Here is a 27,422-nt window from a genome sequence, read left to right on the forward strand (position 1 = left end):
ATATTAAACTTTAATTAACAACACTACAGTATTATATTTAATTAACAACACAACACTATTATACAAAATTAATACGATATACACTGTAATGTGTATGTCACCAAACATAAAGACGAAATTCCAAAACATAAATATCGCCTATCGGAAAAACAATTTCCCTCATTGGTATTCCAGTTTAGGGATTACCCTATTTCGAATCCCACACCTATTTTTTTCCCCGATCAGTTAATGATTCGTCTTTTTCTCGTGCACCAGCCTCAGAGTCTCCGAGCTGCCTCCTATTTTGACAATTAATCAAACAGATGGGGTGCGATATTTGTCTGGCTTTAAAGCGGTCCCTATCTAGCCATCATAATGCTGCTCCAAGGCGGCCTGAGAACTGCAGTTGCACTGCTATTTCGACCAAGTTTCTTTACAAAACTCCATAAAAATGGATCAGATAGAGCACAAGTTCATCAAGGCGAACGGGCTAAAGATCCATGTAGCCGAGGTCGGAAGCGGGTCGGGTCCAGTGGTGGTGTTCTTGCATGGCTTCCCTGAGATATGGTACTCTTGGCGCCACCAGATGATCGCCGTGGCCAAGGCCGGATTCAGAGCCATTGCAATCGATTACAGAGGATACGGGTTGTCGGATCAGCCGCCGGAACCCGAGAAGACCACCTTTCTTGACCTTGTCAACGATCTTGTTGCGCTCCTTGATGCTCTGAGCATAAAAAAGGTGAGATATTTTCAACACATTCAACTAAAGTCTTCTATCTTTCCAATACAATCTGAAAATGAGTTCGTTTTTCATATCTGCATTTGTTGTATATATGAATTGGCATCGATTTGTGTTACTCTTTCCGTATTGTAAAAAAGATTGGATACACTTTGCTCCTTAATTGGATACAGTCATACAGAACAAATAGAGGAGAATGAATTATCCTTGTCATGATTGTCTTTTGAAAAAAAATATATATTTCAAAGCTCAAATTAAAGGAGGGAAAAGAAATCAAAGAATCATGAGTATTAAAGAACTAAAATATGTAAGAATTTCATAAATGAAGATTTTATTAGGCAAAACTAGAAGTCCATAACCAATGCAATAAAATCAGTATATTCGAGAGACTTTCGGGAATTAACTCCATTAGAATGGAAAAACCGTCCAAGCTAGTGATATCATAGGATAAACACCAGCCTCTTCCTCTCCTTTGGCAAGCCAGATATCTGCTCATATATATATGTGTATGTATTTGCCAGGTGTTTGTGATTGGCAAGGATTTTGGAGTTTTTGTTCTGTCATACTTTTGCCTTCTCCATGAGGAGAGGGTCTCTGGGTTTGTTACACTGGGCATGCCACTGGCAGCTGGGAGTGGTATTGCACAAAACATCAATCTGCCAGAAGGCTTCTATGTTTCAAGATGGAAGGTATGTTTGTTTTGAAAACCAAATGGAAGGTATGTTGTTTGCTCTTTCCTATAACAAAAATCATACACAATTAACTCATCAGTTTGTAGTTGTTGGGCTGTTAATGGTACGACCGGCACTTGTGTGACTGTGTGAGTCATATTAAAGAGTTCTGGGGGCAACGGAGTTGGTCAGCTGTTGGCTTGGTAACCACAAGGTTTCAAGTTCGACTCTCAGTGGGAGCAGCCTATTAGCCTTCTTAGTTTGAGCCAAGCAACCTAGGCTGGTTTACCTCCTTGTGGTCCTTTGCCGGCTAGGGTCATAAGGTGGGCTTACCCAGTGTACACTCTCGGATAGTGACTGGAGGAAAAAAAGAGTTATGGGCTATAAGAGTCAAACTCTGGTGCAACACGGACCGAATTCGGATTAATTTCATAGTGGTGGTGATACCAAATGCTATACAGGAAAGAAAAAAATCATATACAGTTGAGGCATATATGGCTCAAACTCATAGCAGTGATTCACTTTGCAGGAGCCTGGGCGAGCTGAAGCTGATTTTGGTCGCTTTGATGCTAAAACAGTTGTGAAGAATGTGTACATCCTTTTCTCTAGGAGTGAATTACCCATAGCTCATGAAAACCAAGAGATCATGGACATTGTGGAACCATCCACTCCTCTACCCCCTTGGTTCACTGAAGTAGACTTGGAAACCTATGGTGCTTTGTATGAGAAGTCTGGATTCAGAACTGCACTCAAGGTTCCTTACAGGTAATAGGATACTTCATTTGGTTTTTCCTTCTTGGAAAAGCAGCATATCTGGTCCCCGAGTATACTACATATACAAACTCAGTCCCGTCCGTGCCTATTTTTGGTCCGTCAATTATTCTCGAGTTGATCCTTTAGATTTGGACAAAAAGTAGATTTTAAAAAATGCTTAAATGGCATGGGTGAATATGGAAGCTTTATTTCATCTCATCGTCCTTATATGTTCGTAGTATTTCAGTGAATTTATTTGACAAACTTTTGAGTTCTAACATGGTGGTAAACAAAGGCGATAATCCTCCAATATAGGAACTCGAAATTTGTCAAATAAATACACAGGAAGTAGTTGGAACACCGGAACGCCCATCTCATATAAGGGAAACAAGAGGAAATTAAATTTCCCTTGCCATTTAAGTTTTTTTTTTTTTAAATTAACTTTTTGACCAAATCTAATGAAATATTAATGATAATGACCAAATTGTCATTTTGGGAATGATTGGGGACCAAGAATAGACATGGTAATAACTGAATGAATAAATCCATACAGGATATAACTCAAGAATCATGAACCAAATATGTCATTTTCCCTGCCTTCTCCTATAAAAGGGTTAGCAGCCTGTCATAGTCAACCATCAACCATGGGTAAACTACTTAGACTTTCTTTTTTGTACCTTTAAAGGAAATAAGATTAAACCCGAGACTTCTTACATAAAGCCATGCCACTAGACTACAAGCCTGTTGGTTGAACCGACTAGACTAACAGACCTTGCTACTTTGACTTGCTTGCATATATATGATCTGTTGAATATCTTTCTCTTATAGGACATTTGGTGAGCAAATTGACCTCCCTGCTGACCCCAAAGTTGAAGTCCCAGGGCTGTTTATAATGGGGGAGAAGGATTATGCCCTAAAAGTTCCAGGGATGGAAGAGTACACAAGGAGTGGAATGTTGAAAGCTGTTGTGCCCAAATTGGAGACAGTCTTTATTGGCCAAGGAAGCCATTTTGTTCAAGAGCAATTGGCTGATGAGGTCAATCAGCTTATCCTCAGCTTCCTCACTGCTCATTCCTCACCTTAATATTGAATGCCTTTCGAGATTACAAAAGTTAATATTGTCGAGCATGATATTTAAAAATAATAAATGTGTAAGTTTGACTATAGGATTAAACTTTTAGTTTAAATGGATAAACATCTTTTAATTAATAGGAGTACATCATTGACTATTAAAATCAGAAGTTATGGTGCGCAGCTATCAATTTCCTAGCGATTTTCGTTCTTTCTGTGTTTAATTCAGTCAACCTTCACTATAGTCAATTTTTAAATTTTTCTTTTTTTGGAAATAGCAATTTTATCATGGGATGATAATTTCGATCCGCTCCACAGTATTCACTTGAATTCAACTCGCATGGATCGAGTTTTTTGAGTGATAGTGGGTGATCGAGTTTTAGAATATAAATTGTGTTTTTAAATTTTGAGAATTTGTGAATACAACAAATTGTAAATTTTTATAAGGTAAATTGTGTATCTTTACATGGGTCCACATAATAATTTGTCGTGATGGATCGTGGTGGGTTTAAAAAAATTAAATTTGTGACGGGTTGGGTTGGATGCAGGTTTTATATACAAAATTCATCTGGGCCACCATGTGTGCAATCGTTATATCCTGCACCACGGCGCGCATAGCACTGCGCGTCCCGCGTCTCCCAAAACGACGTCGTTTTGGTAAGTTATGTAAGGAGTTGACGCGATTATGTGTATTTGTTTATAAATTATGTGTATTTGTTTATACAATTATGCGTATTTGTTTATAAATTATGTGTATTTGTTTATACAATTATGTGTATTTGTTTATACAATTATGTACATTTTTTATACAATCATGTACATCTTTTTTATACAATTATGTACATCCGAAACAGGAAATTTATGTGTATTATGTTAAGAGTTGATGTTTATTATGTTAAAAGTTTATGTATATTATGTATTATATTAGATTATATGTATTAGGGAAAAGGGCCAAATATGCCCTTAAACTTTAGCTTAAAAGTCAATTAGGCCCTTAAACTTTTTAAAGGTGCAATTACACCCATCAACAATTCATTTAAGTGCAATGAAGCCCTAAAACAAATTAATGACCTGCTATCACAGGTCATGTTCAAGTCACCTTCTGGCGAATTTTTCGGCAAAAAAAAAAAAAAAAAAAAAAAAAAGTGACCGGCGAAATTTTCGGCAAATCTTGGTCGGTTGCTGGTCACTTTTTTTGCTAGAAAATTCGCCAGAAGGTGGCCTGAACGCTAATGACCTGTGATAGCAGGTTATTAACTTGTTTTTGGGTTTCATTGCACCTAAATGAATTGTTGATGGGTGTAATTGCACCTTTAAAATGTTTAGGGGTCTAATTGACTTTTAAGTTAAAGTTCGAGGGCATATTTGACCATTTTCCCTATGTATTATCTTTAAAAAAAAAAGTATGTGTATTTTGTTATACAATTATGTACATTCATGTATACAATTATGTGTATTCTAGTATAAAATTATGTACATTTTTTAACTTGAGATTTTTTTTAAGAAAATTAACCGCCAACACAAGGTAGCGAAATTTTTTTTAAAAATCTGAAACGACGTCGTTTTGCATCAGGGCGCACAATGCAATGCGCGCCCTGGGAGGTCTAGTGTTCGAGCCTCGGTGTAGGCGAATATTGCGTATATGTGGGTGTCCCCCTTCCTTTGTAATAATAATAATAATAATAATCTACATCTACATCTACATCTACAATCTACATCTACATCTACATCTACAATTCTAATAAGAGCCAATAATGTTAGGCCATTAACTGGAACAAAAAAAAATGTCGGTACCATTGTTTCTTAAAATGAATGGTTAATATTATTTTGATTTTAGTATATTTTTAATGATTTTCCTTATTTACCCTCTGTTCTATTATTTCATTCCCTTAAATAACCCTAAACTCCGTTAGAATAAACTTTAGTAAGGGAATATTCCGTTAACTATTTATTATTCTTAACTTATTAATTTATATAAGAAAGGTCTTAGGTTCGAACCTCACCTCAGTTTGCATAATTCTAAAACATATACTACGCATATGTTAAAAAATACAATATAAAATTTAACATAAACTTTGGTCAAATAATTAGCCCAACTAAATAAATAACATTCAAAGTTGGCCATCAAAGATTATAAATCAGTAACCTTGCAGTCATTTTCTTGTATTTTTTTTTAGAAAAAAAAACTAATTTAGGTTAAGTTTTTTTTTTTCATTTAATTAATTTATAACTAGATGTCTATATTGCCTTTATTTAAAAAAAAATCATTATAAAAACATATATAATTTCATTAATTATATTATCTTTATTTTCTACAATTCGAAGATTTCATACCTTCAAATTCATTAATCAATTATATTCACTATATTGTCATTGTTTTATTTTTACAATATATTGTAATTAAATATCGAAGTTATAATACAAAATATGTTATATATTTATTTACCAAGTATTTTATACAAATATAATAAATATTAATATTTTCTTTCAATACATTCACATGATAATCTACGACACACATCTCACAACACATGAAACATATGTAGGAAAAAATACTACCACTGCCAAATATCAACAGACGCTTGCAAGATAATAAATAGTTCATAGTACAACTAAGACCTCAATCATATACATAGCAAGACAAATCTAAAACTTATTACATCATAATCTCATTGCATGACGCTGCCATTTAAGCTACCACCAGTAACCCAATTGCACATGACATACTACGAATAAAAAAAAATGAGGACAAGTACTAAAGATGAAGATAATGACAATGCTACCCAAAAGAGAATAAAGAAGACTTAGAGAAATTTAAATCGAAAATAGTATTTATTTATACTATCATTTTTAGACTAAGTATATTTAGACTAGCGATATTACAAAGTTTCAAACATTTATTATAGTGACAATTATAATCAATCTCTTATATATTACGGAGTACCTTGCATTTATATATACTTTGAATTACTGATTTAAATAAACAAAATCAACATTCAATTACCTATGCATTAACATCTTCTATATATAATCTTGCATTGATATACTCCGAGTTACTTATTTAAAAATAATCATTGGGCATTGTCGCATTCGCGCAATGCGCGTGAAAAAACTAGTAATAATAATAAAATAAGAGTCAATAATGTTAGGCCCTTACCTGGAACAAAAAAATGTTGGTGTAATTGTTCCTTAAAATGAATGGTTCATATTATTTTGATTTTAGTACTTTTTAATGATTTTCCTTATTTATCTTCTATTATATTATTTTCTTCCCTAATAACCATAAATTCCATTAGTATAAACTTTAGTAACGAAATATTCCGTTAACTATTTATTATTCTTAACTTACTCATTTCTTTCTATAAGAAAGGTCTTAGGTTCGAACCTCTTCCAATTAGAGTTGGCATAATAGGTAAACATATATTACAAATATGTTAAAATGTATTATATATATATATATATATATATATATATATATATATATATATATATATATATATATATATATATATATATATATATATAAACAAATTTAGGTTCAGTTTTTTTTTTCATTTAATTAATCTTCTTTTGTTTATTTAGAACAAAATTTAATATTTCAATTATGCTTTTGCATTATTGGAATGATTTAGGTCAGATATTAATATTTTTTGTATATATTTTTATAATGATACAATTGTATATTACTTTACAAATATTATACTACGGAGTATTATTTCTTTATCAGACAAAATTTTTCTTACATGCATCATTGTCAGACCTGCGTGACCTAACTACAAAGTTGTTGATCGTACATACAATTACACCTGGACTCTAAAACAGTATAACAATTTTCCAAAGAATTTACAATGTTGACATCACACTGGCTCCAATTGAACAAGTTTACAGATCAGAATTTTATCAATGCAGAAAAACTTCTAAAGAAATTTGTAAGTTAATTTTTACTATATCATTATAACAATATCTATTGTAACCATATATTTTGAATTATTTATTATCATCCTCTATTGACAAGAATTGTAGCAGTTGTCATTGACAAATTCTCAAAAAGATTTGTCTCAACAACGAATGGAAATTTTAAAAAAAATCAATGATTTCATTATTGTTGATGAAAAGTATGTACGCCACTTTATTACAATTATTAAATTATATTAAAATAAATTAGTATTACAACAAAAAATAATACATATGCATTTAATTAATTTAGAATTAAATGTGTATAATGCCATTATTTCAAACAAAATTATAAAATTATAAAAAAAAATAAAAAATAAAAGAGATATAATTTCATTAGTTATATTATCTTTATTTTCTACCGTTCAAAGATTTCTTACATTCAAATTTATGAATTTATTATATTCACTACATTGTCAACTGTCTTCTTTTTTTTTTATATCTTGTAATTAAATATCAAAGTTATAATACAAACTATGTTATATATATTTATTTACCAAGTATTTTATACAAATATAATAAATATTAATATTTTTTTCAATACTTTCACATGATAACCTATGACACACATCTCACAACACATGAAACATGTAGGGGAAAAACTACCAATACCAAATATCAATAGATTCTTGTAAGATAAAGAGTTCATAGTACAACTAGGATCTCAATCATATACACAACAAGACAAATCTAAAGTTTCCTACATCATAATCTCATTGCACGATGAATCCCTATATGCTACCACCAGTAACCCAATTGCACATGACACACTACTAATAAAAAAGAAGAAGAAGACATGTACTGAAGATGAACACAATGACAATGCAGTCAATGCTACCCAAAAGAGAATTAAGAAGAATTAGAGAAATTTAAACTAAAAGTAGTATTTATTTAGACTATCGCTTTTAGACTAAGTATTTAGACTAGCGTTATTACAAAGTTGCAAACATTTATTTTAGTGACAACTATAATCAATTTATCATATATTATCTTGCATTTATATACTTTAAATTACCGATTTAAATAAACAAATTCAACATTTATTTACCTATGTATGAACATCTCCTATATAATATTGCATTGATATACTTTAAAATACTTATTTAAAAATAATCATTGGGTATTATCTTATTCGTGCAAAGTGTGTAAAAAAACTAGTTATAAAATAAGTAATAATATGTGGTTAATTCTATTGGTCCGTTTCGTTCGCAAAAAATATTTGATAATGAATGAAATTGAAATTTCATAGACAAAAAATTACCAAGAAGATTAATTATATTATTTAGTTGATTGAAAACACTTCGGGTAATTTTTATTTATTTTTTTTTAATATCAAATGAAGGGGAGACCCCGAACACAAAGCCTCACTCGAACACTCTTCTGAAGGCGATAATGCCCATGCAATTACAAAACACCGGCAAACCCTAACTTAAATAAAACCCTCAAATTTAACGAGAAAACAACTTTTAAGGGTTACAAACAATGTTCGAAGGGGGTCAACTAGTTTTGATCATGAATGAGCAAATACAACCCTAGAATTTATTACTCTAGTGTATTGTTGTCAGTAATACCAGGGACAAATCTACAGTTGTGGCAGCTGCCCCCTCCCCCTCCCCACCCCATCCCACCCCACCCCATATATAGCCCTTGTAACAAATTTATATATATATATATATATATATATATATATATATATATATATATATATAGTACATGTTTATATATAAATAATGAAAGATGTGTTAGGCGAGTTGGCAGAGCACGCGTGTGACTTATAGAAGGTCGTCATGTTGCTACATTATAAATGTGTTTTTTATTCAAGTCATTTTATCAAAATAATTGTGTTTTGTATTTTGTTTTGATTATTTTTTTTATAAAGCTTTGATATATTTTATTTTTTTGTCCATATCCAATAATATATATATATATATATATATATATATATATATATATATATATATATATATATATAATGAAATGTGTTATTTATAACGTAATTGTGTTCCATTTGTTGTTATAAATATCTTTTATAAAGTTCTGATATATTTTATTTGTTGTCATATCCAACAATTATCATTTTTATATATTAATATAACTAAATGTGTGATTTATAATGCGTTTTCTATTTGTGTCATTTTATCTTGTCTTAGGGCGAGCTCTCAACCTGGTCCTAGGACTTGGTTTAATATTCTGTCAGATTTTATTGTACCCTTCATTTCCAATTAGCAATAATATTCGTCAGTGTTTGGTTTTCAAAAAAATAATAATTATGTTTCATATTTTTTTTAAAGCTTCGATCTATTTTATTTTTGGTCAATATCCAACAATATTTATAACTATGCTTCTTAAATATTTTTTTTTTTCAAACTATATAATTTTATTTTAATATTTGCTCCACTCAAAAAAATTTATGGGTGTGTCCCTGAGTAATACTATATATATATGTGTGTGTGTTTTTTCACGTATTTTGCATAAAATGTCATAATTATATTATTAGATCCCCTAAATCAAAGATTATAAGCATTTGACAATAATTTGTAATTTGTAATATAAATAAGTATAGTAATCCTAATATGTTCACTGTTGGAAGTTCTTCCCAAGTTGTCAAGTTTGTATGCAACTATGCATTGAATAAATTTCGCTCTTGTGTAATATCTAACAAACTACCCATGAAAGTTAAACTGAACTAGAAAAATTGTGTTATTTTATATACTTTTTGATTTTTTAAAACTAATCAGGCATAAGGCTTAACGAATGTAGAGTCATTTTAGGCCAAGAATATATTTTTAGATATACTTTCTCAACCTACTGAAAACACAAAGAAGAACCAATAATATATACTTTCTCAACCTACTGAAAACACAAAGAAGAACCAATAACGCCTCCACTGAGGCTCAAACTCACAACCTTTGAAATAAAAATCCAACCCGGATACCATTAAACCACATAATTTTAGTGGCCAAGAATATATTTGTTTGAAAGAATATATCATAAGTCATGATCAAATACATCTATCTCTATTTTTTTTTTTATAGTAAAACAAGATTTCATATGAGTACACTTATTATCTATTTCAACATTTTATTTGTTTACACAAAACAAATATTATCTTATTTAATTGATATTGAGATTTGTACGATAGTGGATAGATTTGTATTACAAATAGAATTCATATACTTCAATTTAATGGACTATATACATTGAAGTCTTATCACTTGACTATACAATATCTATACGGTACTAATTCTAATAATTATTAGTTTGAAAAAGAAATCTTAGTGATAATTTATAATAAATGTATTATATTCAAATCTAATAAAAAATAAAAAATATAAAATACACAAAAACTTGTGTGAGATACATTTCAAATATGTAATACTTTATAACGAAAACGTATTTTTTTTCAATGAATCAAATATGATGATTATCACATTTAATTTGAGAACTAACGTATGTCAAATTGAACATAAGTCCAAGCGACATCTATAGATCCGTAAACTAGAATATCTATACGGAAAAAAAAGGAAATAATTTTTGTTGACAATAGTGAAATACAAAACTGCCATTTTATTTTTGCTTCCTCTTGTTATCACTTTTGTCAGAAATAAATTCTTGATTTGTTCTAATCTCCGGGTGTGCTTCACTGTAATTTTAGTGCATTGGTGTAGTGCACCTTCAAAAATAGAATCAAATCCTCATTCCCTAAAAGACAATGATAATGGACATAGTTTCTCATGGGTTGAATATATACTGTAAATTATGTGTACCGTTTCATCAATGTCCAATGCGTAATTCTAATTAATTGACCAAAATTCATGTTAAATTTTATATTATATTTTTAATACACTATAACATATTCATAATATATATATATATATATATATATATATATATATATATATATATATATATATATATATATATATATATATATATATATATGTTTAACAATTATATCAATTTTGAGTAGGTTAGGGTTCAAACCTAAGACATTTCTTATGAAAATTCAGGATGTGGTTCAAACCTAAGACATTTCTTATGAAAATCCAGGATGTTGGTCTCGTATATAAGATCACTGCTGCTTTTAGGAACGCTCTTTTCATCCAACTAGTTTTATCGTAATAGAAAAAAAAAAAAAAAGAATCAGAACGCCCAAAAACTCTCATGTCTTTCTTGGTTTGACCAAACTTCCCACAAGTCTTTCTTCATTTTTTTTGCAAGAAACGGAACTACAAGAGAACGAGATAGATATTGAATATTGAAACAGATATGAAACGTATGGTACTACTACATATATAACTTGACATTTATCATTACTTTGGCACGACCGCACCCGTACTATTCAAATTGTTCGTCAGTAGAGATGTTCCCATGGGTGCCCCTTTTTCCAATGGTACTATAATTCCTATTCCTATCCCGTCAGGGGAGTCTTGGTGCTTGGACGAGGAAGTCTCCTATTCTGAATGGTGGGTTTGACCGAAGCAGCCTTTCTCTTAAACTACGATAACACTCGCTATGGATGATACGATTCCAAAAAGAAAAAAACGCAGTAAGTTAAGAATAATAAATAATTAACTGAATATTTCATTACTAAAATTTACATTGACGGAATACAAGGGTATTTAAAAAAAAAAGTAAATGATATAATAGAGGATAAAATAGGAAAAATAATAAAAAGAAAATATTAAATAACTTTATTAACGGAATAAAGGGTTGTTGGGAAAAATACTGTGACAATGAAAATCACAAACCCGACACGGTGCACAAATACGAGATGATACAAAATAACCAAAATAAAACAGACACAAGGAACACACGATTTACGTGGAAAACCCCAAAATCACGGGGAAAAACCACGGGACCACCACCAACAAATATTCCACTATAACAAATCTTGGGTACAAAGTTTCAGACTACCACACGAGCCAAACATCCAAGATCCAACAATCATCAAATACAACAACTCTAGGCCAAATACATTCTATCACGTTCACAAGCCTAAAATGAATAATATCTCATACTAAAAAATATTCAATCACTAGATGAAAAGAATACAAATATTATGAGATTACCCAAAACGATGTCTGGAACAAACAAGCTGACCTCTTCAAATATTTGATGAAGAAAATACTCAAGAAGTTGGCAAACCTCACGACTCTTCTCCTCTCTCTGTCTGCCGAACAGAATAATGAAAGATGAAGCAAAAAAGGTTTCGCCGCACACAGGTCATCTACGATCATCTTCTACCGCAACACATATATATTGTTGGAGAATGAAACACAATAAGGAATCTTTATTTCCTTAACCAAATCAACTCAACTTCTAATAATAAGGAAAGAGTAAATATCCAAAATGGTCCCTCGACTATAGCTAAATTCACAAATTGGTCATCGACTTTCAATTTCAACCAATTAAGTCCTTAACTTTGCAATTTTGACACGATTTGGTCCTCCATCTATTTGACCATTTGTTGACCGCGATCTTTGAGGATATATATGTAGTTTCACGTGCAAAGCTCAAGAGAACGCTCTTGGAGGTGACATCGTTGTTTCGGAGGGGGAAGTGCTTCTCCGCTTGATGCTTGGGGATCACGAGCCGGTTCAGCTTAGAGAACGCTCTTGGAGGTGACATCGCCTTCTCGGAGGGGGGAAGTACTTCTCCGCTTGCTGCTTGGGGATCCTGAGCCGGTTCAGCTTGCCTACATCGCTTGGAGTCACGGCTTTCTCGAAGAGCCACTCCAGGAACTTCAGTGATCTATCTATCAAAAACTATAATCTCTCTGGCATGGGGTGCAGCGCCGGCAGTGGATTCAAATGTAACAGTGCGGTCTAGAAATACAACCGGAACCTTAAAAAACCGACGATGGACCATGAAATTACATATATATTCTAAAAAAGCACAGTCAACAAACGGTCAAATAGACAAAGGACCAAATTATGTTAAAATTGCAAAGTTAAAGACTTAATTGATTGAAATTAAAAGTCGAAGACCAATTTGTGAATTTAGCTATAGTCCAGGGACCATTTTGGATATTTACTCATAAGGAAACTTAGTTTCATTACATCATTTTGCGGCCTCACTCATTCCATAAATCATCCATATATTCTTAAATCCTAATTAAATATTATTATATTATATAAATATAATAATAATAATTAAGGTTCAATATGAAAAGAGGTCCAACAAAAATATAGTACATACAAAAAAGATTTAGTCCAAACTGGGCTATTTACCACATAGGAGGGAAGCCCAACCCAACAAGGGTATTTAAGAAAAAATAAATGATATAATAGAGAATAAAATAGAAAAAAATTATAATAAAAATATTAGAATAAAAATAATATGAACCATTCATTTTATCAAACAATTATATTTCTGTTAAAGACATAACTTTATTTACTTTTATTAAATTTGTATTTGTATAGATAATATATATATAAAATAAAAAGGAGTTGTAACTGAAATCCTTTCCCTTATCCATATAGATAAATACATAAGCCTTACGTATTTAAAATACTCTCTATGGAGTATGGATGATAAGAAAATAAAACGAGTACATAATTTTATTTTATTTTTTTTTGGTAAAAAAAGGAGAAAATTATTATTTTCGCGTATATATACACACATCATTGAAGCACGTAATTGTGTAGCTTTCTAGAGAGAGAAAGATTCAAAGGGCAAAGGGGGGAGAGAGAGAGAGAGAGGGTACAAAATTGACTTTTCACTCCCTCTGGATCTAGGGTTTCCTCTTCGTGTGACTCAACTGCATCATCATCAACGAAAAAAAAGAAAAACAGTTCATCAAACCCTAAATCTAAAACTTCGATTTTTCACTCCCTCTGGATCTAAGGTTTTTTCGCCGTCGTGGTCGTCACCGTCAGGAATACAATCAATCACCATCGTCATCGGAAAAATCTATTTTCCATAAAAACCTTAATTTTCCGATCTGTCTATTTTTTGTTTGTATCAGCAATTGGATAAACCGTGAGAAAACCGGACCGTTCGATATTCGAATTTCAAAAACGTGAACGATGAGAGGATCCGATTGCTGGTTTTTCGATTTTTGATTTTTTTAAGGGAAAATTTCCCACGATGATGAGAAATTGAAAGTGAAAAGCCGAATCCGATTCCTGTTTTTGATTACTATTACTATTGTTATTATTGTTCTTGGAATATACAAAAATGTATAAATCTATGGAGATGGTGAAGGTGTATGAAGGTGAGACACTTCTGGGAGAAGTGGAATTGTATCCTCAGAACGGTGTCGTTTGGGGTGGGAAGGAAATTCGAGTCTCTCACTATTCTCAACCCAGTGAGAGGTGTCCACCACTTGCAGTGCTTCACACTATTACTTCTTCTTCTTCTTCTGGGCTTAGCTTCAAACTGGAATCCAAATCTCCAAAGACACAGACACAGGACTACTCGCCGCTCTATGTTTTGCACTCCACCTGTCTCAGAGAAAACAAGGTATATCATCACAGTTGCTGAAATTCTCAAAGTGAATATAAGAAATTGGAAATTAAAAGCTGAAAACTTTCATCTCTGAACTCTACCAAACAAGCTTAAGATGAAAAAGTAAAACCCTAATTTAATTTAATTGATCTTAATTCTCTCATTTATCTTGATTTATACTTAAAACCTTAGGGTTAACACAAAATTAGGGTCTAACAAAAAAGATAAAATTCTATTCCTGAATCAAAATATTGATTTATTAATGTTAATTAATGTTCTGAATTTGGGAAATTAAGGGACACATTTGCAGAGGATCTTGAACCCTAATTTCTGAACAGAGAATTGTGAACTGGATTCCGGACAAATTTGAACAATTATGAAGTAAATTTTGAGTACATAGAAGTGGACACCTGTATGAATTATACATTGAACCTTTGCAGGCTTGTTTCATATTTGGGCATCAAATATACTTGGAAAACTCTTTCATTAACTGGACCACTAATTACTATACCTGAAATCCCATTCCAGTTCTACTTGGATCTGGAGACCTGCTGATAGAACTTGAGAAATGTTTTCTCTGAACTCTGTCAAACCTTGTTATGAATGATTACGCAAATGGGATTCCTCATTCCTGCTGTTATAGAAGTAGAACATTAAAAGATTGAGCCTATATAAATTATGATGACAATGATGCGGTTTTATGGATTAATAACGTATTTGACATATGCGGTTTTATGGCTTTCTTGGGATGGCTTTAAATGATAGAATCTTCTTATTGTTATCAAATAATCTTGGATTACATTTGTTCCTTTTTGTTTTGACATTTATTCAACTTCTGGAGTGTGGTGTACCAATTGTGTGTAAAATTCTTTCTGAATATTACAAATTTCTGATTATTAATGGAGCTTGTTTAATATCTGTAAACATAAATTTATCATGGTTTTATTCGGTAAGAAATTTTCTTATCTGAATGATTAGTTCTTGCTTGTTTAAATGTGTTCCTCATTGGGGTTTTAAGATGTGAATTCCATTGGCTCATGGCATTCATGTACGTGTATAATATGTAGCTTCATGTCTTTTTTCCATTTTTTGTATTGGAGATAGCAAAGTTTGATATCATAGTATTTGCGTCATTTCACTTCTTGGCTTTTGTGATATTTGTCTTGCCTTGTCTAACACTTATTTGTATCATGTGATCTGCCCACACAGACTGCTGTTATGTCCCTTGGAAGGGAGGAGCTTCATTTGGTTGCGATGCAGTCTAGGGAGTATGGTGGTTTTTGCCCTTGTTTTTGGGGATTCATTGTCTCCCCAGGACTATATAGTTCTTGCCTGGTCATGCTGAACCTTAGATGTCTTGGAATTGTATTTGATCTTGATGAAACACTCATAGTTGCCAACACTCTCCGTTCGTTTGAAGATAGGATAGAGAACTTGCAGCGTAAAATAAATGGTGAGGCTGACCCACAACGTGTACTGGGAATGGTGGCTGAGGTGAAGCGTTATCAAGAAGATAAAAGTATATTGAAGCAATATGCAGAAAATGATCAGGTCATTGATAATGGAAAAGTGATCAAATGTCAGCCTGAAGTCTTTCCAGCTTTATCTGACAGTCATCAGCCAATTGTTCGGCCACTTATTAGGCTACTTGATAAAAACATTATTCTGACCCGTATTAATCCATTGGTATGTATATTATAGTAATGGTCAACTTCTTAAAGGCTTGATAACAGGGTTAATATATAGTAAGTTGATAATTGCATATGGTAATTGTTTGTTGACAGATTCGTGATACAAGTGTTCTTGTGAGATTGAGACCTGCATGGGAGGATCTCCGAAGCTACTTGACTGCAAGGGGTAGGAAGCGTTTTGAAGTCTATGTTTGCACCATGGCTGAAAGAGATTATGCTTTAGAAATGTGGAGGCTTCTTGATCCAGATTCAAATTTAATTAGCTCAAATGAGCTGTTGAATCGTATAGTCTGTGTCAAGTCTGGTAAGCTTTTAGGCTATGGAGCATTATCACACTTTTAATGCCAACAATTGCAATGGTCAAGATTTGTATTTCCTCGAGGCTCATTATTTTCCTTTAATTTGATTTTAGGCTTGAAGAAATCTTTATTTAATGTTTTCCAAGATGGAAACTGTCATCCTAAGATGTCGTTGGTCATTGATGATCGTTTAAAAGTGTGGGATGAGAAGGATCAACCCAGAGTGCATGTTGTTCCTGCCTTTGCTCCATATTATGCTCCTCAAGCTGAAGTAAATACTATTATGAAAGTAAATTCTTCTATGAAGTGTTTTCTGCAGTTTGAGCTTGCTATAACTTGATAAAAATGATTATGTAGGGCAACAACTCTGTTCCTGTGCTGTGTGTTGCAAGAAATGTCGCGTGTAATGTCAGGGGTGGTTTTTTCAAGTAATTGTCTTCACCGATGCCTTTCTGTTAAGCTTTTTAAGTTATCATTTCTTTGTTTGTACGGTTGTGGCTGTATTTCTATTTTGATTTTTGACCTTACATGAAAACCATATGTGGTGCAGAGATTTTGATGAGGGCCTCTTACAACGAATTTCAGATGTTGCATATGAAGGTGATATTAAAGAAATACCTTCTGCTCCTGACGTTAGTAACTATTTGATTTCAGAGGTCAGGAGGAAAAGTTTTTATAGCTTTCTTTGTTCAATCCATTTTTTTTCTGATTCCAAACGACATGTATATCTGGGTTAATTTAGTAGTTGTATAAGATTATATCTGATCAAAGCTCATCGCTTTTTCTTGCTCAGGATGATGCTACCACTTCAAATGGGAATAAAGATTCCCTTGGTTTTGATGGCATGTCTGATGCTGAAGTTGAAAAGAGACTAAAGGTATGCTGATGTAGCTCTTTTAGTCTTTTGATTTTGAAAACTGGGATTTTAATTAGTCTTTCTATATACAGTTCCATCCTGTCTCCCTTTTCTTATTTTTGAAAACAAATAACTGTTTTGTAATACATCCAAATAAGGTTTAACATGAATTTTCATGATCACTTAGGAGGCAATGTCAGCTTCAGCAACTGTTCCATTGACAGTCTCAAGCTTGGATCCTAGAATATCTCCAGCTTTCCAGTACCCTGCGCTGTCGTCTTCACTCTCAATCCCTACACCAACCATGCAAACTCTTGGGATGCCTCTCCCTGGTCAACAGCTACCTCAAGTGACTCCTGTTCTTAAATCATCATTGACTCAAGTGGGGCCTCAAGACACAAGCTTACAGAGTTCTCCTGCTAGAGAAGAAGGTGAGGTACCGGAATCAGAATTGGATCCTGATACTAGGAGGAGACTACTTATTTTACAACATGGTATGGACAACAGAGAGCATGCATCAGGTGAATCTCAGCTTCCTGTACGGCCCTCTGTACCAGCATCTGTTCCTAGGGTTCAACCACGTAGTTGGTTTCCAACAGAGGAAGAAATGGGTCCTGGACAACTGAACCGAGTCCTACCACCCAAGGATTTTCCTTTGAGTGCAGATTCAATGCATATGGAGAAGCACCGACCTCATCATCCTCCTTATCTCCACAAAATGGATGGTTCTGTTCCATCTGATAGACATGTTGAAAGCCAGATGTTGTCAAAGGAGGCAAGTTGCCTAGTTCCTCTTCCAAATGTGCCTGACATAAATTCTGTTTGCTTTGTTTTGACCTTGCTTTTTAATTCTTGTGTCCAGGCAATACCAAGTGATGATCGAATGAGATTGAATCAATCACTGCCTAGATTTCAATCATTTTCAGGTAAATGATGAATATTGATCATTTCTTATTCAATCTGCCCTCCCAAATATTTAATTAGATGATTTAGTTTCAATGTGATGAGTTCATATTTCAAACATTATTCAACTAGGGTGTTGTCTTTTCTGTTCTTTTTGGCTTTTAAATTAAATGTTTTTTTAATGAAGTATTCTATGGAGGAGAACATAAACATTCTGAACATTTACCTTCTAAGCAATCTCGCTGAGTTTTATGTCAGAAGTGTCAGATAATACTTTTATGGATTTCAGTCATTTGAATAAGGCTCATAGAGAGTCCACAATCTTATGTATTTAAATACTGATCTCTTAAAGTCATGGAAAGCAAATGTCTGGGCTGTTACTTTGCCTTTCCTTGTTCAGGTTGATTTAATTGTGCTCTCTACATCTTTCTTTCTTTTCTTATAATGGAAAAGGAACCTTGGTGGTTGGATTAGTTGTCATATAAATGACAGTTGTTTGGTTCATAGGAATCATAATTTCCTGCATAGAGGATAGAGTTTTAGTTTGTATGTGCAGATTTCTTACAGTAGAGGTTAAGTATAATATGCATAACATGGTTAGACCAAAGATTGCATAATAGACTTGATCAATGTATTGGAGATAGAAGTGTTAGAAGAATAACACTGGTAAGTTATGTAGGTGAGGAAGTTCCCTTGGCCCGGTCTGGGAATAGGGATCTTGACCTTGAACCTGGACGATTTGATTCATATGCTGAAACAGAAGTTGGAGCATTACATGATATTGCATTGAAGTGTGGAACAAAGGTACTGTACAGACTGTTGCCCTTGCAGTTTGTTTGTTTTTTTTGAAGTTAATCAGTTCTCATTTTGAATTCCTGCAGTTGGAGTACAGGTCAACATTGGTTTCAAGCAGTGATCTGCAGTTCAATGCAGAGGTAAGCGTTATAAATTGTCTCTCAATTCTGGCATTATTGGGAATTGTAATTTTTTTTTTTTTTTTTTTTTTCCATATAGTCCAATTCTGATTATGTGGCTCTGCTTATCTTAATGATAACATGGCATCAATAATCTTTTGTAGGCCTGGTTTGCGGGTGAGAAAATTGGAGTAGGAATTGGTAGAACTAGAAGGGAAGCACAGCATTATGCCGCTGAGAGATCTCTTAAGAATTTGGCTGGTAGGATATATGTTGCTCATTCTTGTTTGTTATTATTCCTGTGCCATATAATTGCTTGTAAAGTGTTATGTGTCAAGATAGTGTATATTTGGCCCTGAGTATTTTGAATCTCCTCTGCTCCAAATAATAGTTGGCCCAAATGTGAAAGTAAAAAAGGGGTTTCCAAGCTAGTGAAGAGGGGAAAACCTCTTTTTTATAAGATCCCTAAGGATTTCCAAAACACAGTTGATCCAAATAAACACAAAATTGAGCAAAACATGTTTTAACCAATCAAACATTTAAGCTCCGAATTGGCGACCTGTAATATTTAAGGTGCTTAGTCTTTTATCAATCACAACAGTGAGGTTTTCTGATTGGTTTACAGACAAGTACATGTCACGTCTCAACCCCGATTCAAGTTCTATACCTGGTGATGGGATTCGGAATGGTTTTGCAAATGACAACAATATGTTTGGGTATCAATCAATTAAGGAGGATGTTCTGCCATTTTCATCCACATCAGAACCACTTCGAGGTCTGGACTCAAAACTGGAGGCCTCCAAGAAGTCAATGGGTTCAGTTGCTGCGCTTAGAGAGCTGGTAAGATCTCATAAGCATTTCCCCCCTTTCTTTAGTTGGTTTATTATTGCTCTAATTGGGAATTCTGAGATTTTTGGCCATGCCATTAATTGGTTTTCAATATTCCAGTGCACAACAGAGGGCCTTAGTTTGGCCTTTCAAACTCAACCACAACTTTCTGCTGCTCCAGGCCAGAAAAATGAAATACATGCCCAGGTTAGTGAGCAATTCACAGGCATCTTTAATTTTTTGAAATTGTTTGTTTGTTTGTGTTTTTCTTTGTTTGATCTGTTTTGATTGGGAGGATAGGTTTTTGGTTGTATGATTTGTACATGTTTGGTTCTTTCTTGAAATAATTCTCTTGTTAAATAGAGGGCTCTTTTTGTAATTGAGATCTTATTATTTCCTGACCTTGTCATTCTGCTCTTTATCATTATCTCAAAATTGAATATGAATATAAAAAATTTAAAAGGAATTGATTTTCTTTCTAACCTGAGATTTGGTATAGAAGTTTTTAGGATTAGTCTGCAGGTTTAGTTTAAACCTAATGGTACCAAATATCCATACCTTTACTCAATTTTTGAATTCTATCCAAATGTTTCAATTTTGGCAATTTTACTATAATATGGGCAAATACAAACATGTTGACATGGAAATTTAAAAAACCCCATCTCCACAACAACCCACTTTTCTTCCTTCACAACTTTTCACCTTTGCCAAGTGTGACATTGTGTGAAAAAAGATTGTAATCAGTTAATTTATGCATTTATGATTTAACTATCCTGTAAGAAAGGTTGGAATTTTGTTGCAACTTTATGGTAACCCGGTACTAGTAATCAGTTATACATATATGTTATGTGGATCTACTACCAATGAGCAATGGATAGAACATTCTTGTATAGATTTGGACAAGGCACTAACTGGAATTATAACATATCTACTTAGAATTAAATTTCATTAGTTGGAGGGTTTAAAATAAATAAATAAATAAAGCTTCATTAATTATGTAAATTGCTTTTTGGATTTAATTTTTTAATTTTGTTCAAATTGGATTCAGGTTGAAATAGATGGAGAGGTGTTTGGTAAGGGAATTGGGTCAACATGGGATGAAGCTAAGGCACAGGTACTAATATTCTTTCGAAGTTTGTACTATTGTATATTCAATGATGTGTCTTGATTCTCAATTATTGCCTTTGATATTTCATTCCTTAGGCTGCTGAAAGGGCTCTTGGAGCTTTAAAATCCACGCTTGGTCAGTTCTCTCACAAACGCCAGGGTTCTCCAAGGTAATAACTTTACTGAGAACGCAAAAACTCATATGCCTTCTCATGTTGCAGCAAGCTAGAATATGTCTGGTTCTTCTTTCAATTTTTTCCCAAATCAGATCTTTAATGATTTTACATCACTTGTTTACGCAATATTTCCTTTGGACCAGGTCATTGCAGGTGTTCTCCAATAAACGGTTAAAGCCTGAATATCCTCGATTTGTACAGCGGGTGTCATCCTCTTCCAAGTATTCAAAGAATGCTTCTGCCGTGCCATGAAACATAGATGTTGATCGATACTCCTTTTGTCCAAATGCCCACATAGAGAGCAGACCTAATATGACAACATTACCTGCAACCGAGGCCAGCTGCTTTCACGGGTGTGCCCCCATCAACTTACTGTGGATGATACCATTCCTACAACCAAGTGCCCTTGCCTCTATTTAAAAAACTTGTTCGCGAAACCTTCCTGGCTATACACATCTGCTTAAAGTGAGTTTCAATGTCCATCAACTTTGCGCGACATTACTATGGGTTTGTTGTATCATTTCCACCCCCTGGCCCATAAAGCCTCATTAGCGCTTCACTATAATCACAATGTTTGAAAGCCGGCTCATCCATGGATGATTCGGTATGACCTGAATGTGTAGCTTTGGTTCTATTCTGTGGTGATCATGGCGAGATGGGAGATGATGGGGATGTAGATTTGAATAGTTTAGTAGATGGCTTTGTTTGCCGGAGCAGACTCCAAATTTTGACGGTTCCAGCCTCTGGTGGTTGGTCGAGGACTCGAGGTTGTTAAACTTGACCAAACCTCTCTTCTTGGTTCCTCTTCGTTACGAGGAAAAATTTTGTGTTGTATCGTTACATTCTCTGCTGGTGTGAATGTACTGAGGTAGATGTCATAGTCTCCATCCTATCCCTCCCTCCTTGTATAGGATGGTTTTTCCTTTTCGTTTAGTGTCTTTCTTTTTGTATAAAGGCTCTGATTAATGCAATTTTCCCACCTTTTTTCGTGTTAGAAATCAAGGTAAATATATTTCTTTACAATGTGAAAATTGAGTTTTTGATTTTATGAGCTTCAGTTTATGGGTTAATATTAGCTCAAGTTGAATCAAATTTTGTGATTTGGGTAATTGAATTGCAATGAATAATGCAGTCTTTTGCTCTTAAGAAGTTTTTATTCATTGATTATCAGCAGTTATGTTATGGATTTAGATCTATCTTGCAAGGTGGACTTGGGTTCAAAATGCACAATTTGCATACTGAATGTTCATAAATTGTGAACATTTAGTATTTTAATAAATTGTGAATATTTAGTATGTATTTTTGAATTCGAGTTTACCTTGCAATGTGGATTCAGGTTGAGAGATAATTTATCCACGATTATAGCATTATTCTAATGGATTCAGGTTTATATTTAGATGGAATTTTTAAAAAATGACGCGGTGACATTTTTGTAAATAATAACAAGAATTTTGGTGCATGTAAATGTTTTTAAGTGCATGTAGTGGTGCACATTTGCAAGTAAAAAGTGCTAGTGTAAGTAATTTTACCTTGTTAACATTCGTGCATTTAGATGTAAGTGTAACTACTTATAACTATAGATGCACCTAGTTATAACGTTAGGTGCACTTAGTATTGATGCACCTAGTTATAATACATTTTACTTGTATGTAATTTTGTTTTGTTAACATTCATTGATTGGGTACACGTACTTTCACTTAGGTGCACTTAGTTATAACTATAAGTGCACCTACATCTGAACATGCCATGCTGAGTTATTCGCATTTCGCTCCCAGGCGCGACAGGTGCTCAGGTGTGGGTATAGCTTCCCGTGCGGTTAGATCTGAGCCGTTGATCAAATTTAGATCAAAGTCTGTGAATTTAATGTTTAAAGTGCGTGAGTTTTGTGCTTAATGTACTTGTGCTTAATGTGTGTGGGTTTGTACTTAATATGCGTGAGTTTGTGCTTAAGATCTAACACTTAAGGTGCGTGTTTCTATCACTTAAGGTGCGCCATTTTTAGCTTATGCTTCTTAATTTTCATAACCTCACACACATTAAGCACAAACTCCACTCACATTAAGAACAAATTTCACGCACCTTAAGCACAAAAGTCCACACTTTAACTTTTAACAACTACTCACGTTAAGCACAACCCCACGCACTTAAGCACAAAACTCACGCAACTTATATACAAACCTCACACACATTAATCACAGATTCGTCCACCTTAATTTTGACCTAGATGCAAAAATTACAAAATTGCCATTGCATTTTTTTTAAAATAAATTTTGACAATCCTGAACGTTGATTTAAGCGAGATGAATGGCCCAGATTAAACCGCACAACTGCACCTGGGCACCAGAACCTATATATATATATATATATATATATATATATATATATATATATATATATATATATATATATATATATATATATATATATATATATATATATATATTATGTAAAAGATTTTTAAACCACAAAAGATAAAAAAAATCAAGTCTTTTTTTTTTTTATACAATGATTAATGTTTTCTTGATTTTTTAAGTGAAATTTTAATTATATAAAGAATAATGATACGTGTTCGTACAATAATCCATCTTTAATGTTCTATCCACTAATTAATCATTAAAAATAAACAAATTTACTTTTTAAAGGTTTTAGAAAATTAGTATTCTTTTATAGAAAGGTAACATTATTATTTTTACTAAATTTTGTTTTATTTTAGTTATATTGATAAAAAATCAGTTCTTAAAATTACGCTATTAATAGTAATTTTAATAGCAGATACGGAGTATTTTTAATCTAACTTTAAACTTTAAGTAACTTCAATCATATTGATATACAATTAGACAATTATTTATTACAAGATCTATCAATGAGCTATGGACAAACATATAATAATAGATCAAGAAGTCTTGTGGAGCTAACTTAATTTGTTTGACTGATTATTTAAATTATATTTTTAAATCGATCAAAGAAGAGAAAATTTATGAATTGACAAGATGACTCGTAATTTACTTTTTCTAATAATTTTTAAATTGAGACTAATGAATAAAAGTAAATAAATCAATCAAGAAATAGGCGATTGTGCATAATTTGGGACGTAAAAAAAAGTTTCCAAAAAAATAGTAAAAACAAAAAGTAAAAAGGAGTAAAATGTGGAGAGGGGGAAATCAATTCCTTTGTCTGTCTATATGGTATTGTGGACACATCACAAAGAATACAGGCACACGCATATTTAGAGAGAGCTAAAGATCTGGGATTTTGTAGAGAGAGAGAGAATGGCTTCGTTTGACACCTTTAGCATGGACGGAGAGCACGCGACGCCACCGCCTCCGTTTGAAGACGGTAGCTATGGCGGCTACTCGGCTTTCTCATCCGAAACGCCGCCGTACCAACCTGCTGCGGAATTGTCTGAGGACTACGTTGAAGTGACGGCGGAACAGGCATCTGAAACCGTCGACAGCCCTGATCCTTACAGATTCGAGTCTGATCCGTTCCAGGGACAGGCCACTCCGTTTGGATCCTCGGCCGTTCCGGTTTCCAACGGAAATGGAAAGCCCTATGACCTTGGGGAAGACTCCGAGGGAATATTCAGCTCCGATGGACCGGTGCTTCCTCCTCCGAATGAAATGCGAGAGGAAGGCTCTGCTCTGCGCGAATGGCGAAGGCGAGTTCTCTTTTCATCTTTTTTCTTCTTAGTTCTGAAATCCGATTCGATATTCTCCGAAACTTTATTTCGGTTATTATCTAATCCGTATATTTTTCTTCTTGTTTCTCTTCAACGACATGGTTGCGACTTGCGTGTACTCTTCGTATACACCTGTCTTGAGCTGATTAACTTCAATTGTAACTGATCAACAGATGAGTTTGGTTGTGGAATTTTATGACTGGAATATGCAGATCTACTCTTTATTGCACACATGTAGACCTAATTTTAGACAAGATTTAATGTTTGCTATGAATATCTAGATTTTACTGATTCGCTTTACATCTAGCTGATATTGACTTTATTTGACAAAGGAAACATTGCGATTTCTTCAACATTATTATCCACTTCATTTATGTTATGCCAATATTGGATTTATGGTACTTCTAGGCTTAAATTACTCTATACCAAATAAATCTATGATTAATCGACACTTTTGTTTCTATGTTATAAATTTTGAGGATTTGATCTTGGTCAGGATTTTTCGTTTACTAGTGATCTTGGTTAGGATTTGATGGTATCAGAAGTGATCAATTTTTAATTTGATTATGGTCAGGGTTTTTCTTTCCCTTGTGATCTTGGTTAGGATTAGATGGTACCAGAAATCAGATCAATTTTTAATTGTTTGAACTTGAAATCACTTTTGTGGATCCAGATCCAACTTTAGATTTTGAAGTAGGAAAGTCACATGGTAATTTTTGGTGTGTTCTGTTTTACTATAATATTGATTTCTCCATCTTCATTAGATCAGGCAAAAGCTTTGATATATGTAACCTTATTAATATGTTTCTCCATCTTGAGTGTTTTAGGTTTTAATTTCAAAAACATGTTGGGGTGTTTATTGGTCATTGGTTGGGGGAGTGGTTTAGGGCTGATGGAATTTGGAGAGCAAATTTTCCCTAGCCTATCACTGAACAAGTGTCCAACGGTCCAAACCTTTATTTCTAATTTAGTACTGTACAACCATTTGAAATGGTACTAATAATTAATGTAATTGAGGTGTGTACTGTTTTGTTGAGGGAAGGAAGCATGTATAGTCGGTTGCAAGCGAGTCTGAAAAAATCTTTAAGACTTTCAGGCATTCTGCTGCATTTTTTTTCACCTTTGTTGAATTGTTTTGTGAACTACGCCATCATGAAAGATACAAGCTCTATCGTATTTATGAGTCCATCCCTTTGCACAAAGATAGAGCCAATATTGCAATTTGAAGGTCATCTTACAAAATATGGTAGGGAATTTCTTATAACTGTTATTACTTTTGTTTTTTCTTTGGTGCAGGCTAAACACCATTCGACTTGAGGAGAAGGAAAAGCAGGAAAAGGAAATAAGAAACCAAATTATTGAAGAAGGAGAAGAGTATAAGAGAGCTTTCTATGAAAAAAGAAAGCTCAATATTGAAACTAATATGACCATTAACAGGGAAAAAGAGAAGGTTAAGCTTAATAAAAGATTTTATGCTTTGATCACTTGTCATTCTTTTTAAACCTTGTTTTGGATTTTCAAAGCATTTGACACTTAAATATCCATTTTCTCAATACAGTTATCCTTAGCTAGTCAAGAGAAGTTCCATAAAGAAGCTGATAAGCAATACTGGAAAGCTATTGCTGAGCTCATTCCTAATGAGGTGCCCAACATTGAGAAGAAGGGTAGGAAGAAGGATCAAGAGAAGAAGCCAGGTATCACTGTGATCCAAGGGCCGAAACCTGGAAAACCCACCGAGCTTTCAAGGATGCGCCAAATACTGGTGAAGCTTAAGCATAAGCCACCACCTCACATGTTACCACCCCCTCCCGCTCCCAAGGATGGCAAAGACGGGAAGAAGGATACGAAAGACGCCAAGGATGGGAAAAATGTCAAGGATGCGAAAGAAGCAGAACCATCTGCAGCTGCAGCAGCAGCTCCACCTGTCAGCGATTCTAAAACGCCTGCTCCTGCATCGGAAGAACCTGCCACCGTCACAGAGGAACAGCCCTCTACTTGAATCTTCTAATATGTCTGTGGACTTTGTTTTTTGTTTTTCGCCGTGCACGAATTTTGTATGATTGTCTCACTTATTAATCTTGCATTCTACTACAATTGCATTTGATTGTAGACCTTCGTTACTCTGTTCAGATTGTGGAGATCTGTTTCCTAGTATTCAGTTTATTGTTGTGTATTGACCCTCATTTATCGGTTATGGAGTATTTTCGTTTTCAACCGGTCAATAAAATTTTTGTATTGCTTCTCTAGTTCTCTATCTCCATTGGAAAATGCATTTAGGTACCAATTTTGTCTCGTCCCACCATGCTCCAAACACTCCACATCCCATATCATGAGAGGTCCCTCTAACGTA

General features: G+C 33.5%; 3 protein-coding genes across 5 annotated transcripts; all 3 read left to right on the top strand.

The window, feature by feature from the left end:
• The first annotated feature begins 258 nt into the window (after positions 1-258).
• LOC109170689 (bifunctional epoxide hydrolase 2-like) lies at positions 259-3,383 on the top strand. The gene is made up of 4 exons (XM_019319881.1): positions 259-718; positions 1,240-1,407; positions 1,919-2,154; positions 2,971-3,383. Exons 1-4 carry the CDS (start codon positions 431-433, stop codon positions 3,224-3,226), a joined length of 948 nt encoding a protein of 315 aa, XP_019175426.1. The 5' UTR covers positions 259-430; the 3' UTR covers positions 3,227-3,383.
• Positions 3,384-13,853: 10,470 nt separating this feature from the next.
• Positions 13,854-27,318, top strand: LOC109170675 (clathrin light chain 1-like). The gene is made up of 4 exons (XM_019319874.1): positions 13,854-13,871; positions 24,660-25,051; positions 26,369-26,522; positions 26,631-27,318. The coding sequence occupies exons 2-4, from the start codon at positions 24,663-24,665 to the stop codon at positions 27,069-27,071; spliced, it is 984 nt and encodes a 327-aa protein (XP_019175419.1). The 5' UTR covers positions 13,854-13,871; positions 24,660-24,662; the 3' UTR covers positions 27,072-27,318.
• Positions 13,878-22,424, top strand: LOC109170615 (RNA polymerase II C-terminal domain phosphatase-like 1). Of its 3 annotated transcripts, none has more exons than XM_019319812.1 (17): positions 13,878-14,634; positions 15,829-16,305; positions 16,404-16,614; positions 16,723-16,880; positions 16,967-17,037; positions 17,160-17,265; positions 17,403-17,486; positions 17,653-18,240; positions 18,328-18,391; positions 19,048-19,172; positions 19,250-19,303; positions 19,447-19,543; positions 19,908-20,122; positions 20,231-20,317; positions 21,159-21,224; positions 21,314-21,387; positions 21,537-22,424. In XM_019319812.1, exons 1-17 carry the CDS (start codon positions 14,350-14,352, stop codon positions 21,643-21,645), a joined length of 2,871 nt encoding a protein of 956 aa, XP_019175357.1. In that variant the 5' UTR covers positions 13,878-14,349; the 3' UTR covers positions 21,646-22,424. The 3 variants fall into 3 exon arrangements, with proteins under 3 accessions (XP_019175357.1, XP_019175365.1, XP_019175373.1); XM_019319820.1 differs by having other exon boundaries at positions 16,723-16,832; XM_019319828.1 differs by lacking the exons at positions 21,159-21,224; positions 21,314-21,387; positions 21,537-22,424 and adding an exon at positions 20,406-20,422 and having other exon boundaries at positions 20,231-20,372.
• Positions 27,319-27,422: the final 104 nt, after the last annotated feature.

The sequence above is a fragment of the Ipomoea nil genome, unplaced genomic scaffold (assembly GCF_001879475.1).
Source record: "Ipomoea nil cultivar Tokyo-kokei standard unplaced genomic scaffold, Asagao_1.1 scaffold0317, whole genome shotgun sequence".
NCBI lineage: Eukaryota > Viridiplantae > Streptophyta > Magnoliopsida > Solanales > Convolvulaceae > Ipomoea > Ipomoea nil.